We start from the raw sequence: 22601 nt of genomic DNA on the forward strand, positions 1-22601 counted from the left end.
TGAGTCTTTTGGAGTTGGGATTACAGATGAGTGTGAGTGCTGGGATCTGAACTCCTGTCCTTGTGACTGAGCAGCAGGCTCTAACCACTGAGACATCTCCAGTCCATTCTTGTCTGAGTTTCTAAGCAAATTTAACATCCTTGCAATGGATTCACTAATGTAGTTGTGGACCAGAACCACACAGTCTCATGTCATAATCATACAGCAGGTCTGGGCCCGGTACAGCAGCCGTCTCTTGCCTTTAAACTGCTCTCCTAGGATGATGTAATGAAGGCGAGCCCAGGGCTGTGAGACCCTGAGTTGACCCCCCCAGCACCACATAAACCAGGATAATGGTGCTTTCCCCTAATCTCAGCATTTTGGATGTAGAGTCAAAGTCATCTACAGTGACTGAGTTCAAGACCAGCCTGTCTTACACTGAAGAGCTCAGCTCAGAGCCATTGGAAAATTCCATCACACCCCCTCCCCTCCTAGAAGAGACAGGACAGAGAGCTTTTAGGCCAGAAGGAAGAGGTTAATTAAGCCCCTCCCACATCATTCCCTAAAGACCAATTAGTTTAAAGGGCACACTGTTCCACCAATCATATTGTGCCTAGTCGCTGATGCTCTATTTCACCCCTGGAAACCATCTAAGAACTTGCCCAACAGGCCACCCAGGGTCTCCGCCTCTCGGGTGCAGGATGACGACTCCAGCATGCCGGAACAATAAATTCCTCTTGCTTTTGCATTGATCTCCGGCTCCACATTGTTCACTGGGGCTGGGGTGGAGGCGTCCCCAGTAAGCTAAAGCTCTTCAGCATCCTACAACATGAGAGCCCGTCTTTAATAAGGGAGAGGCACGTATGTAGTGAGGTTGCTCTTTGGGTAAAGGTACTTGCCACCAATTCTGATGACTTGAGTTCAATTTCTGGGACCCACATGCTGCAGAGAAAGAACTGACTGTCCTATGACTTCCATATGTGCTCCAGGTTGCACCCACCACTCTCCAAAGTGCGGGGTTGTTTTTTATGTAAGGGCTGAGCAAGAACAAATATGGGGCAGACATGGGACAAGAAGTCCTCTATGGTCCGGCACTCCACTTCTGAATCATGCACTCTAAGAGGGCCGGGGTCACTGGCTGAACCTGTGGAGGAAGGCATGGTACCATAGCTACAGGTCTGTCCAGATCTCGCCTCCCACCTGGGGCCGTGTGTGGCGTCTCTCCCACAGGCTAGTTTAGACTTCCTTTCTGTTTGGAAAAAGGTCCCAAGCCAGAACACTGGAAACCAACGTTCACAGGAGCCTTCCCGGTGACAGCAAGTGAGCCCCACGCCATTACTGGCCACCCGTTCCTGAATGAGTCAGGGCCACTCAGTCCGGGACAGCTGTGGCTCGCCTTACATGAGCTAAATTGGGAACTGGAATGTCACACGGATGCCCCTTGTGTCCCCACCCCCACAGTAACATTAATCTCTCTAGGGAGGAAGGGACAAACAGTGCTGCCCAAAGAGTGAGCAAGAGGGTGGTTTGGGGGGACAGGAGGAGAACTTCACGGGGAGAGATAAAGCTCCGAGAGCCTGGTGAGAGTTCTGAGGAAGCAGTGTCTGGAAATAGCCAGGGTGAGAGGAGCTGTTAGGGAAGGGACAGGACACATCACTCTCTCGAGAGGGAGCAATAGCAGGGATCCCCAGAGTCCACAGTCAGCCTAACTGACGGAGGAAGGGGGAGAAGGCCGGCAGCAGGGCCAGAGCGAGCGCCGAGGGATGAACTTCACGGTGGGATTCAAGCCACTGCTGGGAGATGCACACAACATGGACAGCCTGGAGAAGCAGCTCATCTGCCCCATCTGCCTGGAGATGTTCTCCAAGCCCGTGGTGATCTTGCCCTGCCAACACAACCTGTGCCGCAAGTGTGCCAACGACGTCTTCCAGGTGGGCTCAGGGACAGGTGGGTTAGGTCACGGTGGGGGACGGGGCAGGGGCTTGGGGCCCCGGGCCCCAGCGCTGGGAGGGGCCGAGACTGCCCTGGCTGAGAGGTAGGAGAGTTGAGGGTCGTGGGATCCCAGAGTCAGCGTGAGTCAGCAGCTGCCCCGAGGCTGGTAAGCTGAACCTGAACCTGAGTGTCCGAGTGTAGCGTAGGGCAGCTAGAAAGTGGGTCCACCCAGGACCGGCAGAAACAGGAAAGGAAGAGAGTGGTCTCACATGGGCTTTGTGGGGGCTTGGACGAGATTTCATTCATTTTGAGGCTTTGATTTTTTTCTTTTTTTTTTTACAAACTCTGGAGAAGAGATCATTATATTGAGATTGTGTGTGTGTGTGTGTGTGTGTGTGTGTGTTGGCTAGTGTGACTACCAGGCCTCAACTTGAGTTTGATCCCCAAAACATAAATGATGGAAAGAGAGAACTGACTCCTGAAAGTTGACCTCTGACCTCCACTTATATGGACACAGACAGACGACAGAGAGACAGACAGACAGACACACACACACACAGAGTCACACAGTTTAAAATAATAACTGGGTATGGTAGTGTAATACCTGTAATTCCAGCACTTGGGAGGCTAAAGCAGGAGGATTGTCACCATTTGGTTTTGTTTCTGAGACAGGGTTTCTCTGTGCGACCCCAGCTGTCCTGGAACTCTCACTGTTGAAACCAGGTTGGCCTCGAACGCACAGAGACCCTTTTGCCTTGCCTCTGCCTCCCCAGTACTGGGATTAGAGATGTCACCACCATGCTGGAAATCAATTATCATGTTTTTAAAGTGAACCTTGTTTACATAATGAATTCTGGACCAACTTAGGCTACAAAACAAGACTGTTTCAAAAAGTAAATTTAAAAAAATCTAAAATTAAAAATTGTCAGTAAACCTGTGAGAAATTCTAAAATGCCAGCACACCTGTGTATACCCGAGGCGGAGCCCCTCGTCCATGAGGGATCTGATTAAACAACAGTGGGCCAGGGCAGCAACACTCCCCCCAGTTTCACTCCTGTGATCCTTCCTCACCTGGTAAAGACACTTAGGGGATAGCTGATATTCAGGCAACTTTCAGACAGACAGAAGGCGGAAACAAAATCATACTTCCCAGAAATTCCTAGGTATCTGTAGTCATGAGGCCAAGCAAAGCTAGGTGAAGTCACCAGTACTATTTTATCTACACATTTCAAAAATAAAAACAAAAGAGCTGGGCACGGTGACACTTGGCTGCAAACCCAGCCCTTGGGAGTTTAAGACTGGCTTGGGCTACATGAGACCCTGTCTAGCCAACTAAACAAACAAACCGGAGTTCTTTATATAAGTTCATAGGCTTGCTTTCTGGCTCTGTGCCTTTGGTAGAGATCTGAGTAGGTTATGAGTGGATCAGAGGTCGGGGAGAACGAAGGGACAGAACTCACATGCACAAACACGGGACCTCGCAGATATAACCTGGATACCCCAGAGCTGGCTCTCTTGGTGTGCAGCCTGTGATAGGAATATCAGGCTCGGTGGCACATGCCTGGGTTCCCAGCGAGGAAGGAGCACCACAAGCTGGTGGCTAGCCTGGTCTACGTAGCAAGTATACCAGTATAGCTGTATAGCAAGACCCTGTCTTAAAAGAGAAAAAAGTATGTCAGGGGCTGGAGAGGTGACTCAGTGGTCAAGAGCATTTGTTACTCTCCCAGCCAACTCGAGTTCAGTTCCCAGCATCCATGTGGCTGCTCACAACCACCTGTAACTCCAGTTTCAGAGGCTCTGATGCTCTCTTCTGATCCTCATCGACATATGGGGCAAAATACATACACATAAATACATACACATAAATACATACACATAAATAAATCTTTAAAAAAGTAAAAGGATAGGAATTCTCCCTCCTTATCACAGTATGCAGAAATTAGCTGATCATAGGCTCCCCTCCTCCCTCCTCCCTCCTCCCTTCTGTCTTTGGTGCCGCAGTTAACCCAGGGCCTTGTGTGTGGTAAGCATGCAGCCTACCATTGACCGACACCACAAGCCCCACACAGGCTAATTTAAAAATATTTGTTATTAATGTGTGCGTATGTATGTGGGCACATGCGTGTGCATACAGGTGCCCATGGAAGCCAGAAAAGAGTATCAGGTGCCCTGGAGCTGGAGTTGTAGGTGTTTGTGAGCTCCTTATGTGGGTGCTGAGAACCGAACCCTAGTCCTCTGAAAGAGCTGGCAACCGCTGGGCTGTCTCTCCCACCTCAAGCAATGGACCTTAGCCTCACTGAGAACAGGCCTCAGGTTCCTTGGGACAGCGTATTTAAAGGCAATGAATGGGCTAAGTCGGGACATCAAAGCTTGTCTGTATGTCCTTCTGTCTTCTGCTCCTTCACTGAGTAGCCCACACTCCAGAATTTCTCCTGCCACTGTCCTCTTGTGTTCCTTTTATTGTGAACATCTAAACTTGCTATTATTTGGCTATAGAGGCCTGAATTTCCTGTCTTGGGCCTAGACTGTGTGTTGTTCTGACCCTGTCTCAAACCAACAAATAAAGAATTCTTGCCAGATGTGGTGGTGTACTCCCGTAATCCCAGTACCCATGAGGCTGAAGCAGTAGTACTGTCACAAGTTCAAGGCCAGCCTGGGCTGCAAAGCTAGTTCTGTGAGAGTAGCTATGCCTTGCCCACAGTCTAGGTTTTTCCTTTGGTCTGAATTTAGGCTAAGATATTTAGAAAGGACATCCTTTCCATGTATTTACCCTGAAACATCTATTTATTTCTTCCATTTGTGTGTGTGTGTGTGTGTGTGTGTGTGTGTGTGTGCATTCACATACAACCTCCCCCCTGGTACATGTGCCATGGCACACATGGGGAGGAATAGGTTTTCTCCTTCCACTCTGTGGAATTCGGGGATTGAACTCAGGTCGTCAGGCTTCGGGACAGGCAGCTTTACCACTGAGCCATCTCTCTGGCCCCGAGGCATCTCATTATTAGAACCCAAAAATGTATGACATCAAAGAGAAGTTCAGAAAACTAAGAGAAGCATTCTGTAAAAAGTAGCCAAGGATCCGGGCCTGGAGGCACATGCCTTCAACCCCTGCACCCAAGAGTCAGAGACAGGTGAACCTCTTCTGAGTTTGAGGCCAGCCTGATCTATACAGTGAGTTCCAGGCCAGTAAAGACTCTATAGTGAGACCCTGTCTAAAAAACAAGCAAAGAAACTCAAGAATGTTGATTTGGGAATAATAAGGTATGTAGCACAGAGACTGTGAATAGACTGTGTGGCCTTCCTTCCTCAAGGCAGAATGCTAAAACTCTAGAATGCATATCTGAGCCCAGAGAGAAGATCTAGGAAGCTCCGGGACAAACCTGTGCGAGAGCAGATGCGGTAGCACACACCTGTTGGTACGGCTCGGGAGGCTGTGGTGAGAAGGTCTCTTGAGCCTGTGAGTTTTGAGACCAGCCTGGCAAAATATCAAGATCCTGTCTTAAAACAAACAAATGAGGAGTTAGGAGTTAGTAGAGGGCTTGCCCAGCACACAGAGACCTGAGATTGACCCCAGCACCAAGCAAACTGAGGGTGCTGGCTCCCACCTATAATCCCATACTCAGGAGGTGGAGGCACGGTGAGCGTGAGGCCAGCCTGGGCTACAGGCAGCCCTGTAGCCCCTCGGGGCTCTGAGATGGTCCTGTAGATCTGGAGCAGAACCCCCAGCATTCCTCGGGGAGCGAGTGGCAGCTCCGTCCCTGGTGCTTTATTTGGGCGGTCCTGGGGGAGGCTGACCCAGTTACCCAGCTGCACCCTGTCTGCTCATCGCAGCTCAGTCTGAGAGAGGAGCATATTTCGTTTTTCACACGCTGCCTCCACACTTTGTCAAGTCTAGGCATAATCAGATTGTCTGTTTTCTAAGTATGGTGACAAGAATAGGACTTTTAGTTCCTCCATCTTCAAACCACCAAGGGAAAAAAAGCCTTCAGAACATTGCCTAGAAAGTTAACAGTTATGAATACGATGCCAGTATATCACATTTAATTTTTATGTGTACATTTTTTTCAAACACCTTGGAAGGTTATAGCATGGAAAATGAATCTGCCACTAACTTCAGATCTTTAATCCCCTTTACCAAATACGAACAACCATCACCATTCTCATACTTCTGAGAATCTTTCTAGAAAGCTCCATGCTTAGGTACATGCTTGCTCAAGTAGATACATCTATACGAAACCAATAGATTTTGTTCAATTCCTCCTCCAACTCCTCCCTTTCCTCCCCCTCCTTCCTCCTCCTCCCCCTCCTTCCCCCTCCTCCCCTCCTCTCCCTCCTTTCTCCCTCCTCCCTCTCCTTTCTCCCTCCTCCCCTCCTCCCCCTCCTTTCCCCCTCCTCCCCCTCCTCCCTCTCCTTTCCCCCTTCTCTTCTGCCACCTCCTGTTCTCCCCCTCCTCCTCCTCCTCCTCCTCCCCCTCTCCCTCCTCCTCCTCTTCTTCCTTATATGTGCTTTGAGGCAGGGTTTCTCTGTGTAGCCCTGTCTGTCCTGGAACTTGCTCTGTAGATCAGGCTGGCCTTGAACTCAGAGCTCTGCCTGCCTCTGCCTCTGCCTCCCAAGTGCTGGGATTAAAGAAGAAAGCCCAGCCTTCTTATTTAAAAAAAAAAAAATTGTTCCGTATCTATACATTGAAGATACAGTATGTTTTTTGTCTTGGCTTACTATATGGTTGGTTTACCTTTTATTACATATCATTTATGGTGAGCCACATGCATAGAAGTCAGAGAACACTTTATTCTTTTAGCACCAGTCCTCCCCCCCTACCCTTGCCTGGGTTCTGGGAATCAAATTGAAGTCACTAGGGCTGTGGGGCAAATGTCTTTCCCCTTTAGCTCTGCTGGCTCTATTTTAGCCTTTGGAGACAAGATCTTACTCTGTAGCCCAGGCTAACCTTCTACCTCAGCCCCCCAAGTGCCTGATTACAGATGTGAGCCACCACACCCAGCCGCGTGTTCCTCTAGATGCAGCAGCACAGCGTCCATTGTTGGGGTGGGGTTCATTGGTGCTCAGCTGCGGGTGTGGCTCGGTTGGTAAAGTGCTCACCTAGCACACACAGAGCTCTGGGTCTGATCCCCATCCCCACATGGACCATGTGTGCTACACATCTGTAATCCCAACACAGGAGGCAGAGCAGGAGAATCAGACGTTGAAGGTCATCTCAGCCCTACGGTGATTGCGGTGAGACCCTGGGCTACATGGGACACTGTGTTGTTTTTTTTCCCCCAAAGGAAATTATTGATCAAGATTAAGGATTTGAGGGAAACGTCTATAATCTAATCCCGAGTCACCTAACATAATTATCTTCATTTTTGCCTAAGACATTTATCATTGTTGCTTGATAGAATCTTACTATAGCATAAGCTAGTCTGGAACTCACTCTGTAACTGAGGCAGGTCTTGAACTCATAACAGTTCTCTTGCCTCAGTTTCCCCAGTGTCTTCATAAACTGGATTGCCTTCAATCCCTCGTTCCCTACTATTCTACTTGGTTGCTGTTATAGTTCTTTTTAAAGCTGTAGCTCTCTTTTTCCCTAATCTGAAACAGAAGACTTCAAAATGACTTTAGCCCCCCTCTAATGTCTCCCCTCCCTCTCCACACCCGCACCCACTCAGCTACCAAAAATTTTGACGAGAGCAAAGCTGTCGGTGTGGGAATTTGACACAAACATCTTCCCATGCGTTTCTGTATTTGTAAACTCTATTCACGTCCAAACGACTTTAAAGCAAGGCTGCAGTGTATTTTTGTATCTGCCTCCGCTTTGCTGTGGGCACTTGTTTCTGAGAAGCAACCTGTTGTCATTTAGCAAAAGACCAGAAGGAGCAGAAGGAGGAAGGCCAGCTAGGGAGGGCCTTAGAACAGGAGCTGTGACAGAGAGGCCTTCGGGGTGCGGCCTTGCCCTGTGGCTATAGAGCTTGCCTAGTGGGCAGAAATCCAGATTCTGATTCACAGCACTGCAGAAATGAGGTGGGGGGGGGGGATGGGATGGGGGGGAGAGGTTCATAATTGTGAATGCTCTGAACCCAGCACTTGATAGGTAGAGGCTTTTAGGATCAGAAATTTCACAAGTCATCCTTAGCAATATGTAGCGAGCTCAAGGACAGTCTGAGCTATTAAAGACAGAGTGTGTGTGTGTGTGTGTGTGTGTGTGTGAGAGAGAGAGAGAGAGAGAGAGAGAGAGAGAGAGAGAGAGAGAGAGAAGATGGTCCCATTTCTCTAACAAAAAGGTCATCAGGGCTGGGCAGAAGTGGCGCGCGCCTGTAATCCCAGCACCTGTGATGCTGAGGCAGGGGGATTTCTGAGTTCGAGGCCAGCCTGGTCTACAGAGTGAGTTCCAAGACAACCACAGAGAAACCCTGTCTCCAAAAACAAAACAAAACAAAATAAAACAAAACAAAACAAAAGGTCATCAGGACCTGATGTCATCAAGCACAGCCTTCATGGAAAGGCCCAGCAGTCTGCTTCAGTTTCATTTTTTTTGGCTTTCTCAATTTTTGTTTGTGTGTTTTACATCCCAACGGCAGTTTCCCCCCATGCATGCACGTGTGGAGGACAGAGGCTGACACCACACGTCCTTCACCATGACTTGCTATGGGTGATGACTTTTGAAGCCTTTCTATTCTGCTGCCAGGGTCCTCAGTCAGCCCTCCCCAGCCCCAGCCCCGACCCCACCCCACCCCGCTCAGCCCATGTCAGCTGTGGGCCCTCATTTCCCGGCCCAGGTCTATCTATGCCTTCCCCATTTTAGCTTCAAGTAAGAACTGGGCTGTGGCTGGGCCACCTTTCACCAGATGTCTTCTGCCTATTCTGTGCCTCTGCTTTTTCGGTGTGACCTAGGCTCACAAAAGCCACAAGGCCTTCAGGTCGGGAGTGGATGCCTCCAGCGCTGTGCCCTGCATCCAGGGCCTGTGTCCCATATTAGCGGGGAAGCCGGGAAGAGGGCTAACACTGTGAGATGTGGCCACAGTTGCCACAGTGACTCCATTTATAGAGCTTCTCTAGACAGACCACAGAGGGACCAGAAGGCATCCTGCAGCCCTCCAGAGAGAGGTTCAGATCGTGGTCACTGCATCAAAGCCTTGAACAGAGCCTAGAATTCAATCCCTTTACCATCCCATTCTTTGTTGGTTTGACTCCAGGTCTCCGGTTTTTTTTGGGATGTCCTTGAACCTGATAAGTAGCGGGTGTGACCAGAGTTTCTCTTCCTTGTACTTCCTCCTCCCAAGGGCTGGTAGAGGCGCGTGCCTGCTACCGCACCCAGATCATCCAGTGCTGGAGATCAAACCCCGGGGCCTTGTGCACACTAGGCGAGCACTGCCAGCTGAGGCTCATCCTCAGACCATTTTCCTCCTCCTTCTTGTTTTCCTGAGGTGCTGAGGATGGAGCAGGCCAAGCCCCAGTCTCCAGAGCAGCACCTCTAACTCCCTCATTTCCTTTTATCTTTTGCGGGGGAGAGGGGGAGCGGCTATTTCATGCCCCACGGCTCCATGTGGTCATTCATTTTAGGATCGATTTAAGATTGTGAACGTTCCTTTATGTCCATGTGGTGATTTGTATTTCGTCGGGCGCCTTCACAGACGTGATTCCATAGAGTGCAGTCATGCTTATCTCAGAGGAGAGCACTGAACACAGGCACAGTCACACAAAGGGACTGGGTAGGACATTCACCCAGGCGCTGTTCTGTCTCTTAGGATGATGGAATTTCCTCTACACATTGTTGGCATATGAAAATTTACTTTACAGGGCTGACTCTGAGCATGGAAGACAACAGTTATGGCATCTGACAGAACCAATTTCTTGAGGTAGCAAGATAAACAGAAATGGAAGAGCAGATTTTGATAACTGAATATTAATTAGGTGGAGAGATCTTTTCCCAGAATAGAGTCTGTCATCTTTTTAAAGACTTCTTAGCCAGGCGGTGACGGCGCACGCCTGTAATCCCAGCACTCTGGGAGGCAGAGGCAGGCAGATTTCTGAGTTCGAGGCCAGCCAGAAATCAAGATAATTTGGCTGGTCTATAGAGTGAGTTCCAAGACATCCAGGGCTACACAGAGAAACCCTGTCTCGAAAAAAATCCAAATCAAAAAAAAAAAGAAAAAGAAAAAAGACTTCTTAAGGTTTCCATCAATACCCTAGAATCTAGAATCTAAAATTTCTACTTGTGATGAGAAAACTTAGGACATGCAGGACAGAGAGTGATTTCCTTTTTTGTCCTATGGACCACCCAACTTTCAGTCTGTGAGGCCCACAACCCGTTCTATACTTGATCTTAAACAAAGGGCCAAGAAGCAATTTGTGGTTTCATTTCTTCTCTCGAGACAGAGTCTCAAGATGCTTGCCTGTAGACCAGGTTAGCATCGAACTCACAGAGATCCTCCTGCCTCTGCATTCCAGTGCTGGGATTAAAGACATGCACTATCAATACCACCAGCAGGTGATTTCCCAATTTTAAATACAAGCTCCTGCAGTCTCTCCTATCTCCTGAAGTGCTTTTTAGCCCCTCTTTCTTGTCAACCTGTCTCTCCTGACTCAAAGCCTGTCCAAGTGGCACCTTTTCCCCTCCCCTCCCCCGGAGACAGGGTTTCTCTGTGTAGCCCTGGCTGTCCTGGAACTCACTCTGTAGACCAGGCTGGCCTCAAACTCAGAAACCCCCCTGCCTCTGCCTCCCAGAGTGCTGGGATTACAGGCGTGCGCCACCACCGCCCGGCCCGAGTGGCACCTTTAATTTCAGACTCTGCGAACTAACAGTAGTTCTCTATGGGGCTCCCAAATCTTACTTTGTTGGATCTTTTTTTTTTAATGGCACTCTTGCGCCCCCTGCGGTTCCGATATAGTCTTAGCACCGAATTTCTTTGAATAAACTCAAACTCCAGAATCCCTGTAGGAAATTTGGAAATTATGTAGAAGTTGTGTGTGGTGTTACACACCTGTAATCCCAGAACTTGGGAGGTAGAGGCAAGAAAATCGTAAGTTCAAGATCATTTTCAGCTACAAGCTGGAGTTTGAGGCCAGCTGCTTGGGTTGCCCTGTCTAAAAAGAAGAAATAAAAAAAGGAAAGCCAGTTGCTGTGACACCCACCTTTAATCTCAGAGAGAACGAAAGATAAAAGTAAAAAGGGAGATGGCACCCTTTCTCCCTGGTCCTTATAAAGTGTCTACAGTAACAGAACCAAGGAGTTATAAATCAAGGCACTTACAAAGAACCTTGGTAGAGCTGGGCTGCGGAGCACGTCATTGATCCCGGCACTTAGGAGGCAAGGCAGACAGATAGATCTGAGTGAGTTTGAGGCTAGCCTGGACTACATAGTGAGTTCCAGGACAGGCAGAGCTGCATCATGAGACACTGTCTCTAAATCAATTAATTAATTAAAAAATAAAATAGTGGAAATGTCAGGTAAGGGGGTTACAGCCCTGAAATCTCCGCTAACAGTCTTTGGGTACCATAGAATGACAGTTTTAATTTTGGGGGGTGGCGGACAGTGGGAGCCAGTGGGAATTCTGTACATTACAGATGGGATTTGCTTAGTAGCCACAGGGATGGATATGAGGCCAAACACAGAGGTGAGCAGTGAATGACTATTAAGGGAACTAAAATCAAGATAATTTGGCTGCAGATCTGCAACATTCTAACTCCCTCACTCACGGGATTTCCCAGCCAGTTAGTCCTCCGTGTAGAATCTTTATAAGGCATGGCTCTCCCCAGCGTCCAACTTCAGTTCACACGTGTGACCACACCCTTTAAGCAATCCCTAAGCTTGCCAGTGTGCCAGTGTTCGTAGGATCCTAAGAGGAAGTAAGAAAGACGGGCGACCCGCCCAGCCTTCAGTAATCTCAACCCTGCTTGCTCCAGCTTTGGGGATCTCCAGAAATCCCAAGAAGAGCTGAGTTTACAGCAGCGCCCTCTGCTCTCCACAGAGCTGTCTGTCTCGGTCGGGCTGTGTCTCCTGCCTGGCCACCAGAGAAAAGAATGCGACTCTGAGTGCCTTCATGCTCTGTGTGTGATGGAATATTGCCTTAGCCACTGAGAGTCTTCGGACCCCACCCTCCAGTGGGGACACATGGATTTAGAGTTCCCAGGAGCCAGCCTGTACAAAATATTCACAAACATGCCAAGTCAACAGAGATTACTGTTTCCACTGTTTTCTGTGAGGTCACGAGCTCGAGTCCAGTGGTTCTCAACTTTCCCAGCGCTGTCATCCTCTAATACAGTTCCTCAGGTCCTGGCAAACCCCAACCAGACAATTATTTTCATTGCTACTTTGTAACTAATTTTGCTACTGTTATGAATCACACTGTAGCTATCTGTGTTTTCTGGTGCTCTCAGCCAATCTTGTAAAAGGGTCATGACCCACAGGTTGAGAAGCACCGCTCTAGCTGATCAGGTTGTGGTTTTACCTTAAATGGAAGAACACTCCAAACAACTGGTTTTAAGTGCTGGGGATAGCCAAGCAGTGGTGGCGCACGCCTTCAATCCTAGCACTTGGGGAGGCAAAGGCAGGCAGATTTCTGAGTTTGAGGCCAGCCTGGTCTACAGAGTGAGTTCTAGGACAGCCAGGGCTACACAGAGAAACCCTGTCTTGGAAAAAAAACAAAAAACAAAAAACAAAACAAAAAACAAAAACAACAACAAAAAAAAAAACAAGAAAAATGCTGGGGATATAGCTCGGGGATAGAATATTTAATATCTTACAAGTTCTGGGTTAGACCACTAATATCCCTCCCATGTTTCAAGTGAAAAATCACTTAGCAAGACAGTCACTTGCTTTTCTCCAAAGGATCGCCTCTCTCTCTCTCTCAGATTTAATTTATTTATATATGTGAGTACACTGTAGCTGTCTTCAAACACAGCAGAAGAAGGCATCAGATCTCATTACAGATGGTTGCTGGGATTTGAACTCAGGACCTCTGGAAGAGCAGACAGTGCTCTTACCCTCTGAGCCATCTCTCCAACTCCCTCCTGGTGACTCTCAAGGTGTGCCTGCTGCAGCCTAGCTCAGGATGGACCCTCAGCATGATTCTACACTCAAACAGGAGAAAAGGAAAAAGTGGGCAACAGAGGGCATGGCTCCTACCATTAGCGACACCACGAAGGTGACACCACAACGGTGACGATGATGACGACGACGACGACGACGACACTTCCTAAAACTGTACCAAATTTTTGCATCTGCAAATCCAGAACACAGTCACCTGGCTACATCCAGCCAGAAGCAGGCTTGACTCTACGGTCTTTATACTGAGGAGCTTGCTGTCTCAGGCAGTCTGTTACTAAAGAAAGGAACGGGGCATCTGTGGCACATTTTCATCTCTCTCTCTCTCTCCTTTCTCTCTCCATTTATTTATCTTCAGGTGTGTGTGAATGCCACAGAGTGTGTGCAGAGTCAGTGGGCTCGCCTACAAAGTGGGTCTCAGGTTCAACTCTGAGCATCAGGTTTTATCACTGAGCCATCTTGCCCGTCCCAACAAGTGATTCCTTCTGCCTCTCTGTAGACCAGCCTTCAGTGTTAATAGTTTCTGTCTCTCAGTTTCCAGGATAGACACAAGATCAGTTCTTAGTCAAATTCCATGAGCCTTTTCTGTAGCCAGTTTGACTTCTGCATCTTAAGCCAAAATTCAGGGAGAGAATTTGGATTGGCTGTTCCAGGTCACACTGTGGTAGCAGCTTTGGGGCGGCCTGGAACTAGTCTCTAAGACGTACAGTGTAAGAGACTCGGCTAAGCCTCCAGTGCAACTTTTCTGTAACCATTCTCCCCACTGTGTGAGGTCGTGCGTCCTTAGAGTGGGCGGAGGAAGGGATTTTTGTTCCTGTCTTTAACCCATCACTTCGCATAATATCAGCTACAAAATGCGCAATCAATCATAGCCTGTAACTTGCCTGAGGCTGAGAACTAGACAGATCCGAGGAAGACAATGTCGTCAAGGTCTGTGCAAGACTATACATCCTAACTCCTGCTAGCAGAAGCACTTTCCCAGAATCACCCAGCCAAGTGTCCTTTTGTTTTTTGAGCCAGGGCCTCTCTTCATAGTCCTGGCCATCTTGGGAACTCACTATGTAGATCCACCTGCCTCTGCCTCCTGAGTGCTGGGATAAAAGGCAGGTGCCACCATGTCCAGCCTTTCTTTTCTCTCCTTTTCTTTTTTAGACAAGGCCTCCTTCATCCTGCGCTGCCCCCAAACCCCCTACATAGCTGAGGATGACCTCAGACCTCCTATAGAACGGATCCTCCTGCCTCTCCCTCCCAAGTGTGCCACTAATCAATTTGATCCCCCGCCGGGGATCAAATTGTTGACCAGCCTCTAACAACTGAGCCACATCCCCAGTTCTGACTGCATTTCCTCTGCCCCTTGATGTGTGTGCCTCTTCCCAGGACCATGGAGACGCGCTCTCGTGGCCCAGTGTATTATCTCAGTATTTGGAAGACAGAAGTAGGTAGCTAGACTTTGAAGGTCAGTTTTGTGTATGCCGAGTGTTTGAGGCCAGCCTGGACTACATAAGACCCTCTCAGAGAGAGAGAGAGAGAGAGAGAGAGAGAGAGAGAGAGAGAGAGAGAGAGAGAGAGAGAGAGAGAGAATCCCAGCACTTGGAGGCCAAGGTAGGAGGATCAGGAATTCAAGGCTATCTTCTATTCACGTGGAGTTTGAGACAAACTTATATCATCTTGCCAAGCATACATGCACACACACACACACACACACACACACCACCTTACGTGCATGCCTAAGGGTCCAAGCTGGAGAACACTGGCTATACAGCCAGTCTCTTGCCTATGGTTAGCATTCCAGTCAAAGCTCCATGCTGCATTCTGCTGAAGACCAATAGTGATCAGGCCTTGGCCAAAGCGAGGCTCTGTGTGTGGGGACACTCAAGGAACTGAAGTGAGGGCTGAGGCTGAGGCAGGAGGAAATCATCTGTCAGACTTTTGTTTGGGGACTCCAGATGCAGAGAAGAGCTAATGTTCCCATGTCAGCCCACCGCTTGCCTTCCCTCAGCCTCCCTACACTTCTAGTGTCCTGTCACCCATCTTCTCAGGCCTCTAACCCTCTGTGGCAATCCCGGGGCTCCACAACGGTGTCGTCGGGAGGACGTTTCCGCTGCCCATCTTGCAGGCACGAGGTTGTCCTGGACAGGCATGGTGTCTACGGCCTGCAGCGGAACCTGCTAGTGGAGAACATCATTGACATCTACAAACAGGAGTCCTCCCGGTAAGGCAGATGCCTGGCTGCTAGCCTCTCTGGAGGGAAGAGCCTGCACCCTCGGGGACAGAGGGGCTGTCTTAGGGTTTCCGTTGCTGTCCTGGAGCACTGTGATCAGAAACAGTGTAGGAAGGGAACAGCTTGTTCGGCATACACTTCCAGGTCATAGTCATTGCTGAAATCAGGACAGGAACTCAAAGAGCGCAGGAACCTGGAGACAGGCGCTGATGCAGAGCCCATGGAGGGGTGCTGCTCACTGGCTTGCTCCTCATGGCTTGCTCAGCCTGGTTTCTTTGAGAACCCAGGACCACCTCCTGCCCTGGGACAGCCCCACCCACAGTGGGCTCCCCCATCAATGTCCCCCACCAATGGCTAATTAAGAAAATGCCCCACAGGCTGCCCATAACCCCATCCTATGGAGACATTTTCTTGATTGAGGTCCCCTCTTCTCGGATGATTTTAGCTTGTGTAAACTGACATCCCCCCTCCCAGCAGAGGGAGGAGGAGGAGGACAATGGAGAAAGGAGAGGACCCAGGGAGGAGGGGCGGCCACCAGGGAGGCCTGACTTTGCCTCTGGAGTCAGTGTTCAATCTTATTCCCTCCTCCTGGTCTGGGACCAAAGTCTACCCCAATGTCCTTGACCTCATCACTTCCCGTGACTTCCCATCCTGTGTGACACCTTTGTCCCCTGGAGTAGACTCTTCTTGGGCCCAGGCCTCTTTGGGGCATCATTTCTTCCCCCAAGGGAGAACGGTGTGTAAGTTGCCTCCCGCTGGCCACAGCCTCGCTCCCTGACGCCTGCTGCTGCCTTGCCCTTCATCCTCAGGCCGCTGCACTCCAAGGCTGAACAGCACCTCATGTGTGAGGAACATGAGGACGAGAAGATCAACATCTACTGCCTGAGCTGTGAGGTGCCCACCTGCTCTCTCTGCAAGGTCTTTGGCGCCCACAAGGACTGTGAGGTGGCCCCTCTGCCCACCATTTACAAGCGTCAGAAGGTATCTAGTCAGGGAGGGATCGGGAAGAGGGTTTCGACAGGGCAGTGCTCACTGTCCTTAGGTAAGAGGCGAGTCCCCAGCTCCGCACATGGCCCTGAGGCAGTTGCCTGACCTCCCTGGCCCTGACTGCCTTTTCTAGTCAGGCAAGGTGAAGACAATGCTTGCTATGGCCACAGCATCAGCTAATTAATACATGACAGAAGCCACTTCAGGGCAGTATCCACCAAAGGACCAGATGCACTCAAGAGTGTGAAATCACACAGTTAGCTTCTAGATATGCTGAGATTTTAAGATCACACTGGTTGGCCTCTGAGAGAAGGGTATCCTAGGAGGGGTGGGGTGGGCAGGGCCAGAGAACCCCTGCAGGCAGGAAAGATGCCGTTCCTCAGATGACCAAGGCTGGTCGTACTGGCTAGAGATGGAGGCCTTGCCACAAAACCTGCAAAACATGAGTAGCTGGAAGTATATTTAAGACTCTCCGGACCTCGGCTGTGTTGGAGTCCCAGGATATCAAAGCAGTCATTTACATCCCTTGGCTTTTGACAGAAACAAATGCAAATGTTAAACTAGAGGAAGATGCCTTCAGTGCAGGCCCTTAGATTAAGATCAACACACCATCACAACAGGAAGATACACAGAGAAATGTACCACATGAGTGCCATTAGCAGAAACAGTGACACTGCAAACCCTTGGGGAATTCGGATGTTGGAATTATTGAAGAGCAGAAACTCACTATGCACACGATGGTTTTAGAAGATAGAGTTATGTCAGGCACGGTCAAGCACTCTGTAGTCTTAGCACTCAGGATGCTGTGTGGCCAGCCTGGGCTACATAAAGAGTTCCAAGCCAGCCTGGGCTGTATAAGGAAAAACCCTGTTTTTTTTTTTGTTTTTTTTTTTTAACAGAGCTGAGGACCGAACCCAGGGCCTTGCGCTTGCTAGGCAAGCGCTCTACCACTGAGCTAAATCCCCAACCCCGAAAAACCCTGTTTTAAAGAAAAATAAAAGGGGGCTGGAGAGATGGCTCAGCGGTTAAGAACACTGGCTGTTTACTCTTCCAGAGGTACTGCGCTCAATTCCCAGCAACTATATGTTGGCTCACAACCATCTGTAATGGAATCTGATGCCCTCTTCTGGTGTGTCTGAAGACAGCTACAGTGTACTCACATATATAAAACAAATAAATCTTAAAAATAAAAATAAAAAAATGAAATAAAACAACAACAAAAGGTAGAATTGGAGATATAGCACACTTGCCTAGCACAAAGTCCTGGATAGATTCCCAAAACTGGAAAAGACGTATAAAATGACCATGTAACGGCAGTGGCCTGTTGTGGTGGTGTACACTGTAATCTCAGCTACTAGGGAAGCTGGGGAAAGAGGATAACAGATTCAAAGCCAGTGTAGATAATACGGAAAGGCCCAATCAAAGAAAAACCAAACCAAAATAAACAGAAAATAGATCTGACGAAGAACTGAGTGGAAGCTAGCAATCGTGGGGAAATCAGTAGACAGACCAAGTGATGGGTTTCTCAGGAGAATCACTGAATGAAAGAAGAGTACAAACAGACAAATGAGTGAAAGAAAAGAAAAAGTAGAATGCAGAGGCACCCCGTAGAATGCTGGACTCCCAGGAGGACTCGACTCGCCGGGAGCGGTGCTCTCTGAGTGGGTAGCCCTAAGACTCTTCCAGAATGAATGGAAGACATGACTCTCCTGATAAAGCATCCATCCCAGAGCAAGGCACATGGTGGGTGTCTAGAGTGTCATTTCCCCAGCCCTCCAGATCTCTGCAGATGTCCCTGAGGATCGAGGTGGGACAAGAGGGGTGCAGTTGCGACTGGGGCTTCCAGCTCTAAAGCTGGCGCATGTGTGTGTGACAGAGTGAGCTGAGCGACGGCATCGCGATGCTGGTGGCAGGCAATGACCGTGTGCAGGCAGTGATCACGCAGATGGAGGAGGTGTGCCAGACCATTGAGGTAAGCTTGGGCTGGGGGGAACAAAGGGGACGTGATGGTCTGTCCGCAGACCCTGAGAGTCACAGAGACTGCTGGTCAACCTGACCAAAAAGTTTCTGGACTCTAGCTCATGGTGGGTGGTCCCAGCACACAGCCGCTTGCTCCCAGCACACAGCCGCTCTGTAATGTTGGTCAAGTTACTTAGGTTTTCCTTGCTTTGGTTTTGTTTTTCACAATATGAAATAGTGATGAGCAGCAGGATGGAGGTAGGAAGTTCCAGGCCAGCCTAAGCAACTTATGGACATCCTAATTCTAAATTAACTAGATAAGTAAATAATCAAGCAAGGTGTGATAGCCCAAAACTAAAATGGCAGCACTCTGAGGCTAGGGCAGGGGGATGTCTCATTCAAGGCCCACTTGACCCTGTCTCAAAAATAAATAAGTGGGACTGGAGAGACTGCTCAGTGGTTGAAACAAGGCATTGCTATTGCAGAGGACCAGAGTTTAGTTCCAAGCACCTGCATTGCATAGCTCAAAACTGCCTGTGACTCCCTGCTTCAGTGGAATTCAGTTCCTCTGATCATCATGGGAGCACACACCAAGCATATCATGTTCCAAATTGAAAATAATACAAATAAAATTGTGGCAATAAATAAATAAGCAAAATAAAAAGACATCAATGTGAGAGGCATGGGGAGGAGGGGATTATAGAGGAGAGAGGGTGAGAAAATATGTCATATATATTATATATATATATGAAATTATAAAGGAATACATTTAATTAAAATTGTGTGATGAGAAATAATTATATACCTTACTATATAGTTAACTAAATATATTTGAATAATGTGGCAATATTTTCAGTAAATTAATTCTAGAAATTTAGATTTATTGCTTATTTTCAAGATTGTGGGTTCATGTGTGTCTGTGTACAGGTGTGTGCACATGAATGTTAGTGCCCATGGCGGTCTGAGGAGCTTGCTGGATCCTTTGGAGTTACAGGAAGTTGTCATTTGACATAAATTCTTGGAACAAAACTTAGGTCCTCTGCAAGAGCAGGAGGCACTAACAGCAAAGCCCTCTCTCTCTACCTCTCTAACCAATGTCTGTATTTTAAAATAAGGCTTAATTTCATATCAGGCAAAAAATTTACATTTTTTAAAAATTTTTGGTTTTTGAGACAGGGTTTCTCCGTGTAGCCTTGTCTGCCCTGGAACTCCTTCTGTAGACCAGGCTGGCCTCGAACTCATAGAGATCTGCCTGCCTCTGAGTTCTGGGACGAAAGGCATGTGCCAAAAGCGGCTCCCTCACCCCAGCCCACCCTCACCCCAGCCCACCCTCACCCCAGCCCACCCCCCCACCCCACCCCCACCCCCGCGCGCTAAAACTCAATTATCTTTAAAAGGTGATGCTGTAGTCAGTCAGTCACACGGCAGCCGCCTTGGTTTTCTTAACAAGGAAGTTGAAATTAGTGCAAAGCCAGGGTCAGCAACGTCCATGACTCCCGGTGAAGCAACCGTGAGATTCTTTGTCATTGTTGTCATCTATTAACTAAAAAGATCTGAGCTGGGTTCTGTGTCAGAGTGTGACCCTAGCCAGGTCACTTTTCTTTTTCGCTTATTTTAAGTGGGGCGACGACTAAAATGCCCTGCTCTAGAGCTCGGGGGTGGGGTGGGGGTGGGTAGGGGGGTGGGGGGGTGGGGCGGGGGGGGGTGCGCAGGCGAGACCTTCAGTCTTGCTGTGGCCTTTCAGGACAACAGCCGCAGGCAGAAACAACTGTTAAACCAGAGGTTCGAGACTCTATGCGCGGTTTTGGAGGAGCGCAAGGGCGAGCTGCTTCAGGCGCTGGCCCGGGAGCAGGAGGAGAAGCTACAGCGCGTGCGGGGCCTCATCCGTCAGTATGGAGACCACCTGGAGGCCTCCTCGAAGCTGGTGGAGTCGGCCATCCAGTCCATGGAGGAGCCGCAGATGGCTCTCTACCTCCAGGTGGGCGGAGAGGGAGGGCGGCAGGCCTGCAGGGTGTGGGGGACTCGGGGCTTGGGCAGTGGAGGTCAAGTCTTACGTCCAGAAATTTCTTGTCACTATGACCTGGGAAAAGTCACCCTTCCACCCTTCCGAGCGAGCGTCTCTGTCTTTCTGTCTCTGTCTTTCTGTCTCTGTCTGTTTCTCTTTCTGTGTCTCTGTCTCTGTCTCTGTCTCTGTCTCTGTCTCTCTCAATGAATTGGGATATAAATCCCCTCCTACCCCGCAAGATTGGTGAGAATCAGAAATGGGGCTTTGCCAGGGCTGGCCCAGCGCTCACCTTCGCCCGCCTTTCCTCCCCTGCAGCAGGCCAAGGAGCTGATCAACAAGTGAGTGGGCAAAGGCGTGGCGGGAAAGGAAGGGAGCGTGGAGTCTTTCCTTCTGACCTGGGAGGGGCTTGAGGCAGCGGAGGAGTCCCTCCTGCTGAGCCCTGTGGCCCTCCCAGGGTCGGGGCAATGTCGAAGGTGGAGCTGGCCGGCCGGCCGGAGCCGGGCTACGAGAGCATGGAGCAGTTCTCCGTGAGCGTGGAGCACGTGGCCGAGATGTTGCGGACCATCGACTTCCAGCCGGGTGAGGGAGCCGGGAGAGGGACTGTGCAGAGCCTGAAGGAGTATGAGGGGGGTGCTAGGGCCAGAAGAGCAGAGGCTCCACATCACCCGGCCTGCCTTCCACCTAGGCGACGCTGGGGAGGAGGAGGATGACGAGGTGGCTTTGGACGGGGAAGAGGGCAACGCGGGGCTGGAGGAGGAGCGGCTGGACGGGCCAGAAGGTGAGAGTTGGACGAAGGTTTTGGAGTGAGGACCAAGCTCATGGCCCCTTGGGCGATTGCCTTCCCGGCAGACACCAGGAGCCTCGAAGCGCACCCCCTAGCGCTCTGAAAAGCGCACTTTCCCCGCGGCTTTAGGGAGCCTGCAGGGTCCCGAGTAGTAGGAAGCCCGCTGCCTGGGAGGGTTGGCTGTCCCGAGTGCCGTGTTCGCGTGGTGCACCCGCCCACCGGCCTTTCCCCCGCCCCCGGCTCAGGCCTGCACTGACCCGACTCTGGTCCAGAGCGCACACCCGCAGCAGGAGCCAAGGGATACTGAGGATCTGCGCAGACCATCGCGCCACCCAGCCCGGCCTCCCGCCCCCGGGAAGGCTCTCAATAAAGGACTCATGGGTCCCACGTCCTCGGCTCCTTTCGCTGCCCACTCCTAGGCTCAGCTATAGAAGCAACCTCGCCATCTTTCTGTCCTTTCTCAAGCCCAGACTATCTGAAGGGGCGGAGGTGAAATAGTCCCTTGTGGACAGCCGCCTTGACACCAGAGGTGGCCTCCTGAGCCGGAGGCCCTGAAAGGTGTCTGGGGTGGTGTCTCGGACCTCCGAGTTCCGGGATTTGGCGGGTTGGGGGGAAGGGCTCCCAGGAATTTAACTGATAGGCTCCCCCCCACCCCCCAACCACGTCGCATGCTTGCCTCTCCTCCCGGCCTGGAGAGCCCTACTTTCCCCAAAGTTCTTACCCTGCTGGAGTTGCCGGTGCCCTCTCACCCCTATGACAGAAGATAGAGGCCAAGCTCTTGGGCAGTTTTATTAAAAAAAAAAATGCCACTCAGAGTGTTCAGGGTGACTCTGGGCGGCGCTGCACCGCGGGACTGAACCAGCTCCAGTTGTCCAGCCCCGGGGTAGGTAGGGGAAAGGGTCTAGGCTTTCGTGACCCCAGACGGGGCCGATCACTTGCCCACCGAATCGAATATGATGCGGTTCTGCTCTGCGCGCTCGCGTTGGCTCTGTGTCCGAGCTAGCTCCAGCAGGGTCCGCAGCAGGTGGAAGGTGAGGTCGATGGACAGCGGAGGGTCGTCTCGTCGCTGCCGCTGCTTGCCCGCAGGCTCAGATCCCGCGCGGTGCGGGAAGCGCTCGGCTAACAGCAAGAGGAGCGCGCGAACGCCGCCGCCCTGATGCCGCACTCCGGGGCTCCATCGCAGATTCGGATCCCGGACCCCAGTCGCCGCCGCAGCCGCTGGGCTCCACTGGCTGCTCTCCGGGCGCAGCTGTGCCAGGAGCAGCAACGCTACCAGGAGCGTGGCGCGTCCCCTCTGCCTCATGGTGCCTCCTGCCCTGGACACACAGGGGCAGCATAGGGTGAGCTGCGCTTGGAGCAGCCGCAGGTGACACGAACCCCTTCGCGCGCACGCCCAGGGCCCCCGCCGGGACCCTCCAGCTGTTGCCTGGTGTCCACAGCCTGCCCACCAGCCCTAGGCGCTGTGCCAGTCCAGTTCCACCCCTCTCTCCCTCCTTCCCTCCCGGCAGGTCACAGTGGGTGGGTTGAGTGCAGAGTCTTGGTGGTAAAAGGGAGTCTGCATCGTTGCTCCAAGCGACTCACAGGTTATCGGATTGTCTGCCCAGTGCAAGACGGAGCGCCAGTCTCTGTCCCCGGGGACGGGCTGCAGACGCTTTGGGGAGCACGGGGTCTGTCCCGGGACCTCCGCCAGCCT

The 22601-nt window shown here is 50.6% G+C and overlaps 2 protein-coding genes across 2 annotated transcripts; one reads left to right on the forward strand and one right to left on the reverse strand.

The window, feature by feature from the left end:
- Positions 1-1742: 1742 nt before the first annotated feature.
- On the forward strand, positions 1743-20931 carry Trim54 (tripartite motif containing 54). The gene is made up of 8 exons (XM_052186746.1): positions 1743-1910; positions 14992-15164; positions 15983-16154; positions 18037-18132; positions 19864-20097; positions 20440-20462; positions 20579-20703; positions 20810-20931. The coding sequence occupies exons 1-8, from the start codon at positions 1743-1745 to the stop codon at positions 20929-20931; spliced, it is 1113 nt and encodes a 370-aa protein (XP_052042706.1).
- Positions 20932-21839: 908 nt separating this feature from the next.
- Ucn (urocortin) lies at positions 21840-22211 on the reverse strand. Its single transcript, XM_052184818.1, has one exon. It carries the CDS (start codon positions 22209-22211, stop codon positions 21840-21842), a length of 372 nt encoding a protein of 123 aa, XP_052040778.1.
- Between the last annotated feature and the right edge of the window lie 390 nt (positions 22212-22601).

This window comes from Apodemus sylvaticus, chromosome 6 (assembly GCF_947179515.1).
Source record: "Apodemus sylvaticus chromosome 6, mApoSyl1.1, whole genome shotgun sequence".
In the NCBI taxonomy this organism is placed as follows: Eukaryota; Metazoa; Chordata; class Mammalia; order Rodentia; family Muridae; genus Apodemus; species Apodemus sylvaticus.

What these genes read in the sequence shown, in the direction of transcription:
- Trim54 (XM_052186746.1), top strand. Translation starts at nt 1,743, where the DNA reads ATGAACTTCACGGTGGGATTCAAGCCACTGCTGGGAGATGCACACAAC. An exon ending in CCATTTACAAGCGTCAGAAG is followed by an intron (nt 16,155 to 18,036) that starts GTATCTAGTCAG and finishes TGTGTGTGACAG; the next exon opens with AGTGAGCTGAGCGACGGCAT. An exon ending in GACCATCGACTTCCAGCCGG is followed by an intron (nt 20,704 to 20,809) that starts GTGAGGGAGCCG and finishes CCTTCCACCTAG; the next exon opens with GCGACGCTGGGGAGGAGGAG.
- Ucn (XM_052184818.1), bottom strand. Translation starts at nt 22,211, where the DNA reads ATGAGGCAGAGGGGACGCGCCACGCTCCTGGTAGCGTTGCTGCTCCTG.